This window comes from Diabrotica undecimpunctata, chromosome 1, assembly GCF_040954645.1.
Source record: "Diabrotica undecimpunctata isolate CICGRU chromosome 1, icDiaUnde3, whole genome shotgun sequence".
Classification (NCBI taxonomy): Eukaryota; Metazoa; Arthropoda; class Insecta; order Coleoptera; family Chrysomelidae; genus Diabrotica; species Diabrotica undecimpunctata.
In genome coordinates, this window is record NC_092803.1 from 189063228 (window position 1) to 189083451 (window position 20224).

At 31.9% G+C, this 20224-nt stretch overlaps 1 protein-coding gene across 1 annotated transcript; it reads right to left on the reverse strand.

Moving 5' to 3' along the window:
• Positions 1–699: 699 nt before the first annotated feature.
• On the reverse strand, positions 700–20042 carry Vang (Strabismus domain-containing protein Vang). The gene is made up of 3 exons (XM_072520825.1): positions 19729–20042; positions 19323–19536; positions 700–17018 (listed from the first exon to the last, which is right to left on the reverse strand). The coding sequence occupies exons 2-3, from the start codon at positions 19451–19453 to the stop codon at positions 15476–15478; spliced, it is 1674 nt and encodes a 557-aa protein (XP_072376926.1). The 5' UTR covers positions 19454–19536; positions 19729–20042; the 3' UTR covers positions 700–15475.
• Positions 20043–20224: the final 182 nt, after the last annotated feature.

Consider the following 20224-nt stretch of genomic DNA (forward strand, 5'->3'; position numbering starts at 1 on the left):
ACATTCCTCCATCAGTAGTTCCAGTCTTTGCCTTTCTGCTTTCTCACGTTTGTAAGACATCTTTTTACAACAAATACTGCTATTTCTCGCTCAAGAACACACTCTTCAGAACAAACGTAGAACCCAAACTATAATACAACAATATGCTGTGCCCTGTAAAATATAAATGACCATAAAAAGTGCAAGTCTGTGCAAGTTTGACCGTCCAGCTGAGGTGTGCATAATACCTATACACGGGCGTAGTCTTAGGTATATATTTTAATCAGGCGCCTCGTGTATATATTTTATTCACACTTTTAATTGGCTTAATCTTAATGATATTTTTTTTTCTATAAACATGTTCCTAGAAATATGATCTAAATACGATTCAGTCATAAAATTTTTACGGCGCCACGGACCCAATCGCAAAATATAGTTTGGCACTTAATGTGTTAATGGCAATCATGAAGATGAAATGGAATGCATGGAATCAGGTGAAAGGAAGGTGCAACAGCCAGAAAAGTTTTTTACCGAAGAGGGCCGATGGGACAACAAGCCAGACGAAGACTGAGACTTAGGCATACTTCCTATCCTCAACATCTTTTGAATATACCTTTTTCGAATGTTTAAAGATTATAGATGAATCGAAAAACTTATTTTATTATTTTCTATGATTTTTTGCCCAAAATTGATCTTACCTCTTAGGTAAGAGATTAGCTTCATTATCTATTGTTTTTCCTTTTGTTATTTTACACACCTTCTAAGGCCTGCTTCTAGTATGTTTTAAAAAATGTCTAAGATCTGTAAGATTCCTGTAAGAATACTCACTTGAGCAGTTACGTATGTATGTATAGCGTTAACAGGCCTTTTAGGCCCATTGCTGGATGGATAATTTCCATCGTTTTCGGTTCTTAGCTATCAGCTTCCAATCTTTGATTCCCATCTCTCTGACATCTTCCATTACTACATCCCTCCATTTCTTTCTTGGTCTTCCTCTTTTTTTTTGCTCTCAGGTACTCTCCAAACAATATTCTTGACTAGTCTATTATCTTGCATTCTTTTTAGATGTCCAAGCCATTCTAGTCTACGTTTTTTCACCACTTTTGTTATTGTAGAGTTAGCATACAATTGGTACACTTCTGCATTAGTTCGTCTTCTTCATTCTAACTCTACTACTTTTCCACCAAACATTCTGCGAAGTATCTTTCTTTCTCATGCTTCCGATCTGTTCTGTATGGTTTTGTTCATAGTCCATGTCTCGGCAGCGTATAGCATTGTAGGTCTAATTATAGTTTTGTATACTCTTATTTTTGTATTACGAGATATATCTTTGGCCTTAATTATTTTGCTCATGGCTCCAGCACACCTGTTGCCCTTGGTCAGTCTCTGGTTGATTTCAGTTTATCCTTACATGTATGATCAATAAGAGTACCTAAGTACATATATTCATCTACCTTCTCGAATTCTACAACTGACACATCCTCTACCTCCAATTTAAAGGAGTCCCTGGTGTTTATTCCTTTTCTGCTCGAGATTTCCATGTAACTTTAGCAGTTATACTTGAGCAAGTAAACAGTTTAGGTACTATAAGAAAAAAAGGCATAAAAAATCAGTACATATATTTGATCACACTTTATATAATTTTACAACAATAATTTATAAAAAAAAAGCTACCTACAGTACATTTAGTCATCGTTCTTTTAGAATACTGATTTAAAAAATATTTATATTTTAAACGATTAGAAACTTTACCAAGCAAAGTAAATAAGGGAAATAAGAAAGGACACTCTCTATGTACACAAACTATGTATTTTTTTTTAGTGTTACATGCATCAGAGGTGCAATATAATCCATCACCGTAATGCCACCGAATATAGACGTTCATAGAAGGTTATACCGATATAAAGAACGTTTGTAAGCCAGCCGATAAAGGCGCGGATAATCAATTTTTTACGCAATTCATACAAATTTTTGACAACCGCTGTGAAAATACACATCTCGATTTTTTGGAAATCTTTGTTACATCTTTTTATTTTTATATTATTATATTTTTATACTACATTACAAAAAAATATAAAAAATTCAGATACACATAAAATATTATTGATTTTTTGGAAGCAACGAGAATATTGTCATTCAAGCAAAAAAAAAAATCGCGCAAAATATTCACTTGTTACTAATGGCATTCGATATTCGTTGCTTTGCTAGTCATGATCATAATCATAAGACCATTTGATTTATAGCTTGCTTAAATATTGTCAAGCACGCAAAAACCTTGCCATTTGGTTTCCTAAGATTATTTTTCTGAAGCTATTTTCTTGTGGCATCTTAAAGTAATATGTTTTAATAGAAATATTAAATAGTATATTCAATTGTGGCTTCTTCCCATTAAAATAGTAATTACATCCTAAGATTACAAATAAAAATTGAGGCGACAAATAAAAATTACCAGACAAGCGCTCTGCAGTGCGTCCAAAGCTTCATCTCATAACAACTACCAAAAGTTTGTATATAAACTAAGCAAAAATTGACTATCGGCGTCCTATCGACCGGGTTACAAAGCTTGTTTCACATCGTCTGAATCGAAGGACACTTTTTTGTTAAGGAGTAGCCTTCGATGAGTTCGTTGGCAATATGTACTTAGTAGATAATGAAAATAAAAATATTCCTTATGATTAGAGGGATTGTTATTTCTGTAAAACCAGTTTTTAAAACCAATTTTCGTGTAACGTCTTTGTTTTAACACCTACAACCGAACGAAATCGAATATTTACAACAATTATTTTATTTATTTCCAATAATCGTGTATTGATGCTGAACATAGCTTCTAATTCCAGTGATTTGAAATCTGATTTTTTATATGCCACGCTATTCTAGCAAAACCTACGGTGTTGTCAAATTTAAACTCTTTACTGATACCATTAATAAATAACAGAGACAATCAATTAAGTATAGACTCTTTGTTGACACTTTACTATTGAAAGAAATATTTTTAATATTTACTTTATCTACCACATCCGTTAATCATATCCTTATTTCTCTCTACTGGTAAAGTTCCTTTTTATTTGAAATTTTCGAGTAAAAGATTATTTGTCGATACATTTGTCGGTCTATTGTACTACAGATATATGTAAATAAAATATGTATATACCTATGGTATTTGGAGTAAATAATACATGTTTCAAAAATACATAACATCAGTTATATACAAAATAATGTAAAAATTTAAAAGTGTAAAAATGTAAAATTGTGGTACATTTGTATGAATAAAGTTTAGATTTATTTTTAACTGGTCCAGCAAAACAAAGGTCCATTCCATAAAACATCCTGGATGCTACCTAGGAGAAATAAAGGCTATGACGTAGAATGGGGAAGTTCCGTAGAAAACCGATAATGGAGGTAGTTGATAAAAATTACCCTAAAATATAAAACTACACAAAAATGTAGTCTGCAGTCAAAGAAGATCTAGAGAAAATGGGAGTGCGACAATGGGAATTACTGGCACAGGACCGACAAACATGGAAGGCAATAGTAAACGCGGCAAAGACTCACGAAGAGTTGTAGCGCCATTGATGATGATGATGATGATGAAAATGTAGTCGACCTCACAAATTTTATGAGACAATGTTAAGAATTGATATAAGAGCAGTTGTAATGATGAGTGATGTAATATAGGAAATTTTTAATAAAGAAAAAAATTGGTCGTTGCGAACTGTACAATCTGTCTTTTCTTCGACAATAAAATAGTTAATCATATGTTTTTCATGGGATGATATTAATCTGTAATGCACATGTAATAGTTAACTAAAATGGCAGAGGTTTCACAAAAAGAATTTGGATGGCGACGCGAACAGTTGGTAAATTAAGAGATATCCTAAAAGCCAAGTCAAAAAATATAAATTAAACCTGTTATACCATCCGTGAAGAACTGAAGAATAAAAACCAGAAATTAAAAAATTATTTCATCCAATAAAGAAATGTGATGAGTTTAAAATATCTAGATATCACATTATCTAGCTCATTATCATTATATAAACCGAAGTGGAAGATCAAGTGAATAGAGAAAACAGAGCAGCAGGCTGCCTGAATGAAACAATATGAAGAAATAAATATATCGGGAAAGAAATGCAAGGCAGAATTTACAAAACAGTCATCAGATAAATAATGATGACCTGACACAGAGAGGACAAAAAGGATATTAGAAACAGCAGAAATTAAAACATTTAGAAAAATTGATGGTAAGACACTATGGGACAGAGCTAGCACAGATATACGACGTAGATGCAAGGGGGAGAAAATCAAAAACTGGGTAAGAAATAAAAGAGTAGAATGGAATGATCATATAAGCCGAATGACAACAAATAGAGTAGTAAAGACGGAAAGAGACGGTTCCCCAATAGGAAGACGATCAGTAGGAAGACCACGAAAACCATGGAACGACAAATTACTGGAGGCACAATGAAAAACAGACAAACTCATATCTACATAAAAAAAGAATAAAGAAATGGCAAAGCATACAAAAATTTTACTTTATTAGAGCATTTAAAAATACTTTTGATAATATATTTTTTTGATTTCAAATCTAAACTTCTATTTCAATTAAGTATAGATCACATCATCTTGATTATATTTACCAGTTCAGATTAAAAATACTACATTAGAGATATGTAATGGCAAATCTACAGCAAAACCATAGCCTTACTTTTTTACAAAGCGTTCTTAACAACAGCGCGTTGTACATCTTTCGAATATGTTTAAAAAAGCATTAAGTTTGTTAGATGAAACATGAACATATATGTACGTCTGTAATTAATATCAGCTATATACAATTGTCTTCAGTTACCGATGGCTAATAAAGTTAAACAGAAATTTTTTAGAGGTCATTTAAGCATTTAAATAGTGATATTCTTTTTTTTTTGTTTGAGATGGTTGCATGGAGAGTCACAGACTGTAGATGATCTTATGCAAGTAGTTCTCACAAGTAAGTGAACTTCGACTTATGGCTCTACGATAACTGCATCAACCTGCGGGATAAACTAAGTAAATGTAACCAGATATGGCGAAATAAGTGAGACGCGGCAACTAGCACGATCAAAACTGAACATAGGCAAGGGTTCAACGAACTTGAATGTTTATGTCTCGAGACAGTAGACAGCGCAGTAGTATTACACTTACTTACAAGTAAGTAAGTTAAGTTAGATTGGATCTGTCGATAAGCTTTAAAGTCCTATGTCTGAGTCTGCCATAAAAATTGTATCATCTGCATATCTGATACTTGATATTTTAATTCCATCAATTTTTATACCTCGTTGTACGTCTTCAAACGCTTGGCTGAGGATTGCTTCAGAATAGAAATTGAATAGCAACGTGGACCCCACGTTGGGCGCCATTGTTGTAATCAAAGCTTTACTCTAACTCAACACTCCGGCTAATAAAAATTTACTTTATAGAGAACTTAATCTCCAAGAGGGGTATTCACTTAGGGAAATGACTTCTTCCTTTCAGAGGTTCAAGGGTGATTGTCATGATTGATGTCCTTGAACCATAATATGATTGTTCAGGAACCATAAATATTCTTTGTTTTGTGCGTTAATATTTAGTACTTATATACCTGGAGGTTTTCACAAGGTGATAAATGCATAATAAAAAAAAATATTTATTGGTTAGTGGAATCCTTTTTGAACCTCTGAAAAGAAGAAGCAATTTTCCTAAGAGAATACTCCCCTTGGAGATTAAGGGTTCTGAATAAAATAAGAGTCGGAGTGTTGAGTTTGAGTAGAGCTTTGATTACAAACCTGACAATTACAGATAAAATTATTTTTAGCGTAACATAATCTAGGCGATAACACACATCCCTGTCGTGTTAATAGGTGTTTGTTTTGACAGGTTGTCATCAATTCGGATTTTTGCTGTTTGCTGCCGGTCATCATCATCATCAGCCATTCCATCCATAGTCGGGTGTAAGCCTTCCTTAGGTGTGTCCATTCATTTCTGTCCCTTGTTTTTTGCATCCATTCGTGACCAGCCATTCGCTTGATGTCATCAGTCCATCTGGTTTAAGGTCTGCCTCTACTTCTCTTGTTTGCTTTTAGTAGCTATTTTCAACAATTCGCTTCGCCCAACGGTTGTCTTTCATTTTTCCTATGTGGTCTGCCCGGTTCCATTTTTACATGGAAATATTTTGGTTTGCTGTCGGTACAGATTTTTAATTAGCCTTAAACATTTATGATCGAATCCCATACCCTTTAGTAATTAATTAATAAAAGTTTGTCTTGTTTGACTTTATCAAAGACCTTCTCCAGATAAACAAAACATATGTTCTTTGATCCTGGCATTTTCCCAAAATATTTGTAATGTTAGAAAAGCTTGTCTCGTGCCCAATCCGCTTCGGGAACCGAACTGATCTGCAATTAAATTTGATTCACACTTCTGAAATATCCTGTTATGAATTATTTTTAAAAGCATTTTGAGAGATTTATTTTCTTTATTAGGTCAAGAAAAGATTTATTGGCTATTCCTATTTCTGTAGTTCTTTCCTATTCATTTTTCTTATGATGATCTGCAAGCTTTCTTCAACAGCAATTTGACGAAGATAAGGAACCACCAGAAAAACTTGTATCCAACAAATCTGGTGAATTAATTATCATTGGTATTTGTACCATCCGATTTCCTCATTGTATGGCTTATATCAAGACAATAACGATCCTAAATCTGAGAGAGTTAGTCACAGCCATTGAACCCGTAAGCATAGCATCCGCTCTGATTACAATTAATTTCCTTTTATTGGATATTCCTGTTCTTATTTCCAGCAACTTACATCGTTTGAATGGTCAAAGTATCCATCCACACAGGCGACTCAAGGCGACAAGCCTCGTCCACCAGGCTGGCCAGTAAACACCAAATTTGCAGTTAATTCATTATATACCATTAAATATGTCCCAGTTGTATCTTATACTGATTCGTATTATTCTTGACGTACTATATTAACTCTGATTACATTCTGCTACTTTTCTGAAGAGATATACAAGACGCTGTTGTTTCCAAAAATGTTCTTTCTTTTTATACAAGATACACAATAAATTGATGAGTGTATGATATATTCAGAATATATAACAGTTTTGTTTGTTTGTCGCTCGCCTAAATATCTCATACGGTATTTAAAATACATATTCTTAAAAAGTGCTTTTAGACATTAAAGACTTACAGAGCATGATCAACTTTGGTCACAAAGTCCAATATACTGTTTTCATAGTAGATATCAAAAAATTTTTTAAGAAAATACTTGGCATTGTTAGGCTACACATTTTGAATACGGCGTTGTTCCTAACACGATATATGATCACATTTATACTTTTTGAATGACAAGTCCTATATATATTTTTTTTAAATGAGAATCTCCGCATGGGGAATTTTCATATCATCAACTCCAATGTAGGTAGATCTTTTTTTATTGAAATTTTGATAATGCCCCCTATAACGGTAAAGTATATTTAATTTACGTATTTCAAATCCCGCCCTGTATAAAGTTTAAATTTGCGTTTTAAAATTCTCCAAATAAGAACACTTTATATGTATGTAAAATGTAAAATAAGAATCTAGAATAAACACTTAGGGCCGATTGCTCGAACGCTAATCAAAACTTGATTGTAATCAAATATTTAATTAAAATCAAATACATCACATTTTGAGGTTATGTTGACTGATTTATTTTATTAAATTTTATTATTTTGCATTTTAATTTAAAATAAACCATAATTAAACACTTTTTATTGTTAATTTCATGTTTTTATTTACAAATCAATAATAATAATAAGCAATTTTTAATAATTTTGACAGCTGCTGTGACGTATTTGATTGTAATTAAATATTTGATTAGAATCAAGTTTTGATTAGCGTTCGAACAATCGGCCCTTAATGTTTGTTTAAAAAATTGTAAACTAACTAAAAATGTAAAAAAATTGTAAACTAACTGTGTGAGAATTGAAATTATTACCGGTCCAGCTTCTGAACAAGCCGGTGATCTGGCTTATTTCGCCAATACTGGGGGCTTCGTCTCATAGTATTAACAATTTCCAGTTCAGTTTATTAAAGGTTAAGTAAACTTTCTGTCTTCGTTCACTGGCCAAAGATGGGAGTGGAAACATAAGTTTTTTTGGTTTTTTATTGTTGAGAAACCTACCATGGTTTAGTATTAATTAGTATTAATATTGGGAAACAGTCTTTATTCTATTAAAAGAACCCGCAAGTCTACAGTGAAACCAAGTATAGTAAAACTAAGAAATTCAATGTAAGTTTTTACCTTTTTTTATACTACTTCAGAAGATAATTATTAGGCTAAATATTTCCGTGTCAAGTTAATATGAAAAAGGAATCATCTTATTATTTTTCTGCTACATGTAACGAGTTTAGTGCAGTGTAAGTGATTTTTTAAGGGGTACATCCCGCATTTTCTTTTGTTTACGTGTTAGTAAGAATGATTCAATGAACCACGTCCACATCTCTTCCAATTCTGAGCAACGCCTCCTCATTCATTTTGTGTGCCTCAAACTCTGTCCATCGTTTGATGTGTTACAACATATAACGGGATTGACAAGACTTAAAAATAATTGATTTAAGGGTCCACATGATTATTGTTGATGGCTCCATACACATAAACAATGTATATTATCGCATAAAACGAAATGTATTACCTTGATTTCAAATACAGTCGGGATATTTGTCAATATCGCACTTCAGATTACATTATTGATGATTATTAATTTTTAGTAAAATTATAAAATATATTTATTTATTTTTAATTATTGAAAATATTAGTTTTTAGAAAAATTATACTTTTAACAACATTGTGAATCTGAAAAATATTTATTTATAGATTTTCAATTTTTTAAGATCTACCATGAAAATAATTACCCTGTACCTTGTCACTTAAGTTTATAATCCCGTACGGGCGACAAACTTTAGAATATAAGAAGTATGTTTAGTTATAACTATAGGTACAAAGCTTTGATATCGTTACGTCATAAAATAACATCAACAATTGAGCGAAAGAAGTACGAATATTGGTATAATATAACAAAAATTAGAAGATTGTGGATAGTTATAAAGATTATGTGATTAAAAGTACGTGCTAAATGAGCACTACGAAAACAATTACTTTACTATTAGTTCCTTCCTTTGTCCTTTGCACGACATGAAGGAGGTTTCTACGTTGTCACAGTATCTATAATTTCCTAGCGATAGTTTTTGAATTAATTTTATTATTTTTACCTACTTACTTTATATACTGAATAAATTTAAATGAATATTATAGGAAATCGCAAAGGCAGTATGCGGAATTATGAAGATGAGAAAGAGAACTAGTAAGCACCAGAATATAAAAGCAGATGTTAAGAAGGAAGAAGCTTGGAAAACGATATGAACAACAAATACTGAGCAAGTCACAACAAAATAGTCGACCTGGGGCTGTAGATATTTCAAAATATCTAGATCTTTTTGCTGGCACTGGAATTCGATCCTGGTCCACGCGTGGATGTCAGACATTCTACCTTCTGAGCTTTTCTTCTTCTTTGAGTGCCTCTCCTATCGGAGATTGGATATCATTCAGGGCGATTCTAATTTTATTTACTGCTGTTTTGAATAATTCGATAGTGGTACAGCCAAACCATTCTCTTAAATTTCTCATCCAGAACAATCTTCTACGGCCTGGATTTTTGCGTCCTTGGATTTTTCCTTGCATTCTATTTTGTAGGAATGTGTACTTTTGTCCTCTCATCAGGTGGCCAAAGTATTCAAGTTTTCTCTTTTTTATATTCAGTATAACTTCTGGATCGTTATTTATTCTGCGTATTACCTCTTCATTTGTAATTTTATCAACCCAACTTATTTTTAATATACGGCGGTAGCACCACATCTCAAAGCTTTCAAGATTTTTAACATTCTTTTGTTTAAGAGTCCATGCCTCAACACCGTAAAGCAAAGTACTGATTACATAGCATTTTAACATTCTAGTTCGTAGCTGAATACTAATATCACGATTACAAAATAATTTTTTCATTTTTATAAAGGTAGACCTGGCAATTTCAATACGTCTTTTTATCTTGTGATTTTGGTCACCTGTTTCATTGATGAGGGTTCCCAAGTATTTGTATTCGTTTATTTTTTCGAGTTGGGTACCGTTTATTGCGATACGAGTGTCACAGTAGAAGATAGTTCTGAGCCATCCGGCCCTATTAAACTCAAAATACAAGTAAAATAGCACAATGTTCTGGAACAAAATCAAAGCATCAAGAACGAAGAAAGGAAAAAGAACATAAGTACTAAAAAATTACCTAAAGAAGCTTCATATAGGAACGAACAATATAGTAAAAATTTGGCTTAAATATTTCACACAATAATTCGAACAAAACGAAGAATATAAATAGAGGAGAAAATATAAATAGAGGAGAAATAGATAACGAAGAAGAAACTATTAAACGAATTAGTTTAGAATAACTGAAAGAAGCAATAAAGAAAATAAAGATCAATAAAGCAAGCAGAAGCAGTAATATTGATGGTAGAGTACAATGGAGTGGAATTTAAAAAATGGATATTAGATATCATAAAAGAGAGAGCATGAGAAACAAAAAATACAGGAGGAATAGGAAACAAATGAGTTCCTACCGATACATAAAAAGAGAATACTAGCGAATACAAAAAGTATAGAGCTATATGCTTGCCATCTAGTGTATTTAAATTAAATACGAGAGTTGAAGAAAATAAAATGAGAACAAGAGAGGACAGAATGGATGAAGTACATTTAGAAGGGGAATGAGAACATATAATATTTTCTTAACGTAGAATACAATACAGAAAAAAAATAAAAATATGAGAGGAAATATAATTGAAATTTTTGGATCTGAGTTGAACCTTTGATTCCATATAAATAGAAACCCAACTAGAAAAGAAATCTAGAACACATAAAAATAGAAGGACTAATATACACTGACGATATCATATTGATGGCAACACAGCAAAAAATGTAAAAAAATTTACACATATGGATGAAAATTAGTTTATAAAATAGAATACATTTACTTCAGTTTTATTATAACTTCTGCCGTTATTAAAATCCCTAGAGTACCTCTAAACAGTTGAATTTTTAAAATAATAATAACCTTATATTTTCCTCCTATCCCAACAATCTGGCAACGCTATAGGAAAATGTCAACGTCAAATTACATGACGTGCAACGAATTTCTAAAAAAATGGCTATCTTCGTAAATTCCACAGGTTTCCTGTAGCTTTTATATTAATATTTATTTAAATCTCATCCCTGTACTGTTTAATAAAGCGAAACTACCCACAAATACACTAATAATTGTCATATTGTACAGTAAAAATAACAAATATTATATCAAAAGTTGGTATATGTATGTTTATCAAAATGTTTCTTCGTCTACCAGTATAAAATTAAAAAAGTATAAAAAATATAAATTATTAAATGCTAACAATGAGTATTGGTTGATTAAAATATGTTAACAGATCTACTGGATGTCAGTGGCACTTAATCAGTTCTTAAATTGTGTTAGAGAGGACGTATTGGCGGTTTTTTTAATATATAATGGTTTTCAAATGTTTACACTCTAACAGCAAAATATTTATCGTTACACATCATAGATATAATCAATATTCAATCAATAAACCTAAAGTACCTATCAGTTACTGCTGACGGAGTGGATAATTATGTAAATAATGCGCTTCGGTCGAATAGGTAGGAAAACAAGGATCTTAGCTGGATCTTCAGCATTTCTAAACCGTATTCATTTTACAAATTCCCAATTGTCAATAGAACCACGTGAAAGCCAAACAGGGTCGTACTGATGTGTATCATATGATTTTTAAAAATATTTACTTTTGAAACTGTTAGTGTAAGAATTTCTTGAAATTTAATCATTATATCACAATTAAACTAAACTCTAAAAAATAACACGACCAGTAAATAACTTAACAATAACTATAACATAAATATAACACAATATATTAACTTAAAAATCAACACGATACAATTTGAATTTAAAATGCTGGCATGTTTGGATCTGTAACATGAGAATCTGTCTGGCTTAAGGTAATAAATTATATTTAATAGCCTCTTGACGAAGGAGACGGCGAATATCAACACGTGCTCATATTTACAGATGGGAATTTTCTAAATAAATGTACTTTAACTGGCATTTGCAGTACCTCTCGAAACTGCGAAGTTAATCACTCGGTTTTCGTTTTCATCACGAGCTCTAAATTTACAAATATATGCTTGGTAGCCTCCTTGCCAATCTTAGCATTTAAAACTTAATCATTGGGCAGCTTGTTGTCTTACACCGTTATCGATATTGAAGTTGAAGTTTACAATCTTCATTTTAAGAACCCCTTTACGGTGATTCCTGGCAGTTTCACGGAAAAAGTTTTTCGTCCTTAGATTTGAGCTATTGTGCAGTAGAGTAAATATTATCAGCATAAAGAGTTCTTTCTCTCCATATCAAGATTTTTGTACTAAAAAAATTATGTGAATGTCCCTTAGTTATAATGGAATCTTCTTTAATACGACATACTTTAATCCTGTCCCATCTATTGTACAGAGTTTACACGTTTTCATATCAAATTTGTGTCAAAATACACGTATTTTCAACTGTAATTGTAATTAAATTCCATCAAAGATAGCAAATATCGTTAAGTAATCATAATGAAATGTACAAAAATTACTATCTAAATGGATGTTCTACTTTACTTTTAGATTTTAATTAATTTTGTTTGGCATACAAATAAAAAATGTTTTCAATCAGATTTATTGCTAATTCATCATTCATACTCTACCTTTAATATTTAATCTGCTGATTTTTTAGTAAATTTTTAAAGTGCAATTTAGTATTTTTTAATTTTTAAGCTGGCCACACTGTATTCGTCTATCATATAGATCTCTTTCAGGCAATAAAGTATGTATCTGTCATGTTATTTTCCACAAACTAATTTAATTATTACATTAATCCCTAGATGGCTTTGGTGGCTTCAGTAATTTATTACCAAAACAAAATTATATAATCATATATTATTGCAGATGACAATTAAAAACACTTTTCAGAGTAGCCAACTGAAACAATAACAACAAGTGACATGACGTGTAACGATATTTGTAAAGTATTTTTTACTTGTATCTAGTCATTGTAAAGATTATTAATAACCTCAATTAAGGAAAAAATGAACTCATTTGCTAGCTAAGAGTACAATTAGAAAACCATTACAATTGTTTTAAGATTGTTTAAAAACTATAAACTCTCATCTAATTGAGGTATACAATTTGTGCGTTACTTCATATTCAAGTGTACTTTGTGGCCACAAAACAACTAACAAAAAAAGAGATTCAAATTCAAATCAAGAGAAAATATCGAGATAGGAAAAACTTAAGTACTTAATTTAAATCGCTTTTTGTGCCAAAGCAGTCCTTTGGTGAATTCTCTTATATCTATACATTCAAACTATGCTACTTTGCCTTCATACACAAAAATCGCAGTAATTGAGACCATATCTGACAATAATTATGACTACCAGAACAGTGACATCAAGCTTAAGGTTTCCACTCCGGAAATTATTTTCAAAAAAGATTAATTACTATTTAAATGGGAATAAGCCACAATTAAAGGTTAAATTAATTTTATTGGCGTTTCAATTTCCATTCTGGAAATTGTTCTCAAAATACAAACATTAGTAATTTAAACAGATATGAACAAAAGAGGGCGCTAGAAAGGAGAAAATCTAGATCTCATTCAAAAGGGAGATGAATTGTCACTACCTACTACAAAGAAAAACTCTAGTTCGGTTAATCAAAGAAAGAGATCTAGGTAAAAACCACAAGAATCACAGTATAAATCAAAGACACCTGGAGGGAAACAGCAACATTCCAGATCTATGTCGAAAAGATCTCGTCATAACGATAGAAGGAGATCTCTTTCTACTTCTAATAAATGAAAACGAGAACATGATAACGGCAAGATATCCGAAAGCACAGTAATACGGCTATCCTAGCAGCAGGTGATACCAGCGAAGAAACAGCAGAAAAATTACAGTTGTCAATTAACGTTAATTTTACAAATAAAAAAATCCAAAACATTTCAATTAGAATAAATGATGCCCAAATACCATATGCATCTTCCGCAAAATATTTAGGTATCACACTTGAAGAAACTTAGCATTTTCCATACATAATTAACAACTGCTATACAAACAAATACTGAGACCAGTAAGGATGTATAGTTGCCAAGTCTTGGGCTGTACCAATTCAAGTAATATCCAGATCATCCGGAGATTTCAGAATAAAGTGTTAAGAAACATTGTTGATGGTCCTTGGTACATCAGAAATGTCGACCTTCACAAGGACCTTGAGATGGAAAATGTAGATAAAGTTATCAAGATGGCAGGTAGAAACGAACAACGGCTCCATAGTCATGTAAAAACATCGAGGCCATCCAGGTCCTCGATAATTCTGGGTTAGAAAGAAGACTCAAACGAAGAAAACCATTTGAGTTAGTGTAAAAGCAGAGCATAGTGCTGTGTTGTGAGTTAGCTTAGTCGTTAGATAAAATTTGAGGTCACCATATGGTTAAGAAGAATTTATGTAAAATCTAGTAATTTAAATCAAAGAAGAATTGATGATTGGTCAACTGTGACCGGCTTTCAATGATATTAACACAGCTTAGGTGTTAAATAATAAAAAAAAAGCATTTCAGGTCCATCTAAGTCGCCATCTGATTGTTTTATTGGGTCTAGATCCTCATCAAAATTGTTGCATTCACATGGTGTTTAATAGATGAAGTTCTTTGATCTCTCTTGTGTGTTTTTTATGGTTTTATTTTGGACAGAATAGATCTCACAGTATATTGGTTGTTTTAAATGTTGTTGTGATATTCAAACATTAACCTCAGAATTATCAACTAAAAGTCTGGCTACATGCCTACAAGATCGAGGCAAGTAAGTCAACCGTGAATATGGAAAACGATAACTGCCGAACAACTTGGTTTTAATAACAGCACACTATTTTAAAATAATCTTTGTCAAAAAATGTAAAACCAAAATAAAGGCTAGAATTATTTTTTACAACAAATTTAAGAATAAAATTGAAAGGAAATATGTTTCTTCGACTTTTACATTTAGATATTAGTTTAGAAAATATATTGATCTCATGACGTCACGATGTTGTGAATCCACTACAGGCATATTGTATAATTCTTTAATGATACCTTAAACATTCACTTAAAAGTCAATTTTTGTGTATAAAAACTGGAGTAGCTCTTTTAAAACTCAGTGTTAAAAAGGGCACTTCAATCTCACTGATCATCAATCAAAAAAATCCACAAACGGTACCAAATACATTTCAAATTTTGTCAAAAATATAGATAATTTCATTATTATTCTCAAACAAGATATGCAAAAATCATATCAGCCTATCGAAAGACCTGGAATACTCGATTGGTCATACAGATGTTTCTGAATTCAACCTTAGCACAAATTTATTGCTTTTAGGATCAACAACTTCCTCAGTTACATTGAAGTGAGGTATTTTTTTAATATTGCACAGAAGAGAGACATCATTCTGTCTCAATTGGAAAAATATACCATCACCTATGGGTCTCGTTAAGATTTCTTCACAAATCAAAGCCCAAGTTTGTACATCTTTCTTTTCTTTGTCATTTTGTAACACAGGTTCAGAAACTAGATATGGTTCGAGAAAAGCCTTTGGTGTCAAATCATTGCTGAGGCAATTAGCCAAGTGGTTCAAAATGCTATCTACTGAATGTCGTGGCTGTTGCCTTGTAACGCGCAAGTATTTCTGTAAAGCTCTGGCCATTGAAGGAAAAATAGCTTGAGCAGCCTCGTGTGAGTCCATGGGTATGGATGATACTTGATCATTGTGTAAACGTTTAATATGAGTAAAAGCCTCTTCGGCAGCAGTAATAAGTCTTGCCCTGCGCTTTTTAACTCTCCTGTCATACTCATGTTCTTCATAAAAACGTTCATTATGACTTGAATCACGTCGTCTAGCATGAGCAGCTAACATAGCTCTAGACTGGGACTGTTGAATTTGAGATGAATTAATGCCATCTACTTCATAAAATTTAAAACTAGAAGATGTTTTCCTAGATTTTGACACTGGTATACGTTCTAAATAGGGATTATAAATGGGAAATTCTGTGTAATACTTCTCAAGCACCCACACAGCAGCCCTCTGAATACTTAACTGGCCTATACCATATGCACTGCTAGCTCCATCTGGGCTCCTAACAATCTTAATGTAGTACATTGGCTGTAAATGCCTTATTTCTACTAAAACTACAGCTAAATAATGTATAAAAAGTAAAGTATCAGTCAAGCTTGATGCATAAGCTACCAAGGCTTTGTAATCTACAGTTTCTTCTGGTGTTGTAGCTGCTCTGGCTGTCTCAGTCACTTGAACTATATAAAATAGCCAATAGGCGAAAGTACACACTAATAAAAGAGCTAGTATTCCTGCTCTAAACAAAAAGAATCTAGGCAGTGTTGCTTGTGGTTTTCTGAGAAACACCGCCCAGGCACCAATTGCAAGAATTACCATCTTGAAGGCCAAAGACACCAACTGGCCTTTACATTCAGCACCACAAGCCAGCAATTTTGTGCTATCAGCAAGACCTATTCTAGCAGAAAGATCAGGAAAGAAACCCATCTTTGGCAGTAATACCATCGCTATAGGACTTAAAAAGGCAGCGAGAGATAAAATGTAAGTTATACTTGTACCCATATATCTCTGACACACAAAACCTAAACCTGTATCAGGTTCTCCAGGCCAGTTGCAGATGTCCTCAGCTGATCCTGATTGCTCTGATGTGTTTCCAGTTATGGCAGTAGTGTTTTCACCCCAGTTGTCATCTTGCGGTAGGATCTGTACCTCTATGACTTCTTGTCCATCTCTATTGTCAGGAGTCATAGTAACTGCTGTCTGGAAAGGAGCCATATCGTCGTTTCTTCTAGATTTACTGCTTCTAAAAGTAATAATAATATTATTTATTGTCATAAAGTATAGATAAAGTATGTGAAGAAATAATAATCTATTCAGTTTTATCAAGATGAAAATATATTCAAGCACAACATTATTTTTAATTGATATGAAGAACATCTTAAAAGACTTAAAGAAACCAGTTGTAGCTAGGCTTTACGCAGATAACATGATTGTGTTTATCAACGGAAAATATCTTATCATGAATGTGTAGCTTGTGTGAGTCCATTTCAAATTGTAAAAGAAATAATAAATTAGACTTACAATCAATTGAATTTAACTATCCAGATGACCGGTTTGGTCATCTGGATAGTTAAATCAGAAGAACCAGAAGTCTCACTTGTTTGAAAATTTATAATGGATGTGTTGCTTATATATCTGTTCGCCCTTCAATATTTAAATACCTAGATATTCCTAGAAAGTCTATACTGCGAACTGGGCGAACCATCACTATCTCTCATATGACAAATTCTCAGTTTATCATATGCCTCAAGACTAACATTGCTTTCATCAATTCCTGCTCACAAGAACACATTTTGCAACTGTTTCAAATCAATTTTTCAAAATAGCACCTCCCCACCACCTTTTTAAATTAAAATTCACCACTACATATCAAAGTTAAATCACTAAAATTTTCCCAGAACATGGTTAGTGAATGGACACACATTCCTTCATAGATTATCAAACTCTACATGTAAACACCCAATTAACGCAATATAATAAATATGGTACCAATCTACATCTTATATATCAAAATTATAAACAAATAGTCTCGAATTACAAAAATTATACCTACCTCTTCACTGATTCATCTAAGTCTTTCCAAGGCGTAGAAGCAGCAGTATTCATAAACAAAGATACCAAACATTTTTTAACCTTCCCAGTTCATACAGTATCTTAAATGGAGAACTTTATGCCATATTACAAGTGTTAAAATATATTTCCAGAGCATAAACCAAACACTCTTTAATAATATCTGACTCACTCAATTCACTGAGACTCATACAGCAAACCTTCACAAACAAGACTATAGCCATATTAATCGGAGGTATATTACATAGTCTTTGTCAAAAATAGTTTTCCTATGGGTTCCCTCTCACTCTGGAATTGAGGAAAATGAAAACGCTGAGTGTTGGCTGCTCAATTATCTTCATTGGCAGAACAATTAATTCCAGCCTCAGATATAAAGCAACTATTAAAATCAATGACCCTTAATTTATGGAAATAAAAATGGAAGACATCTACAAGCAAACTAAGAGAGATAAAAGAAGATACTGGTCCATGGAACCCACATTCAATCAATAGATCTCACCAAGTTATCCTATCTCATCTTTGGTTAGGACAATGCAAACTTACTCATGAATGAACATCTCATTATCCATACCCAAGCACCAAAATGCATCAAGTGTAATATACCCATAACAATAAAATATATGCTAACAGAATGTAGTGTTGACGCTTATAAACAATCAATACCTGGATATTCAAACAATATGAAAGACATTCTTAAACAGACTGTAAACCTGTTTTCCGATTCCTTAACAAATAATGTAACTTAGCAACTAATATACAATGTACTTAAACTTATACTTTGTATACCTATTGTATTTTCTATACCCCACTAATGACCTTCATGGTCATGGTTAAAAATTACCATTAAGAGGTAATTTTGTCAAGAGTTCTTGACAACTATTCACTTTTATTATCTTTAATGTATTTCTTATTGATTTTAAAATGTGTTTGACTTGTGACTGAATGCAGGAGAGCTAAAGCCCCTTTGTATCATAAAGTTCCTCAAAAATTAAAATGTACTACACAACAAAATCTAGACTTCTTCAAAACTTAGATCTGTCTCTAAATGCCCATAATTGATTTTTAATATGCTTTTCTAAACTTAAAAAACCCCAGTGTGTACTGTATTAACATTTATAGACAATCCTGGACAATTCAATGAATGATCTGGGGGTTATCTTTGACAATCAACCTTAAATTACATAAAATTATTGCATTATTCAAGAGAGGACCTCTTGAATGTCATATTTTATTCTATAACTTTAGTTAAATTAAATAAGGTCACATATTATGTGGACCTCTTTCTTCTTGTCAAAAGTTAGTATGCCTCTACATATTATTGGTTTTGCTTCTACAAGTGTCATAAAGAACAAGTAAAAAAATACAAAATAAATTGAGTAAATACTCTTCATTTGAGTTATATAGGTGTAATGAGGGAGCAAAAATATTACAGCTACTATTTTTCAAAACAAAAAGAAAAATTATTTTCACATATTACCTTGTGCTCCTATGTGAATGGTGTCTGTAGTTGCTTGTCCTGTCTCTATGGCTCCTAGATCGTCTAGATTTTGAACTGTTTTCTGATTTTACTGATTCAGTCTCCATATCTCTTGCAGTCTCATTGCCCATAAGTCACTTAAAGCCAAACAGAAACAAACTACCATGAAACTTCAATCTCTTGTTTATTCATGGTAAAATTATTGACAAAATATCTGTAAAAAAAAATTAAATATAACAATTAATAGGGTTTACTAATTTTTAAACTCAAAGTAATCATTTTTAACACTATTTGATATTACTTTGAGATAAGTTGCATTCTGTTAAGTAGATAAACTGTTATTTAGAATCTAAATAAACAAAAATGTTTATTTGGTTTTTAATTAGTTGACAAAATAAATACATACCACTTCAAGTAACGGTGTGATTAAAGGGCAATGCGCCCAGTTTCAACTCCTGAATATCACATATTACGTATCAGGCACTTTTTATGTTATATTATTAAAACCTTTAGGTCCTATTTTGCTAAAATATAAAAGTTCAGTTATAATAAATTACTAAAAACTATTTTAATTGCTCTAAACAGTAGACGCCAGAAGATTATCTATTTTCCATAAAACTGTCAAGTGTGAATGAATAGTTTTCTGTCAAAAGGTCAAACAAACTCTTCTTTCTGTCAACATGAAATTTAGAAATAGAGTAAACATTTCAAACATTATAAATCTATAAATTTGTACTAAGTATTATTAGAAAAATGGCTAATTTATTAAAGCTAAAAGATAAGGATTCATTTTAAAAATAAATTTCTGTTTTTTTATTGTAATAAATTCTTCGTGACATCTCGTACGAAAACTATGGAATCTAATCATAAAATTTACATATTAGAAAAAGAAGAACTCATTT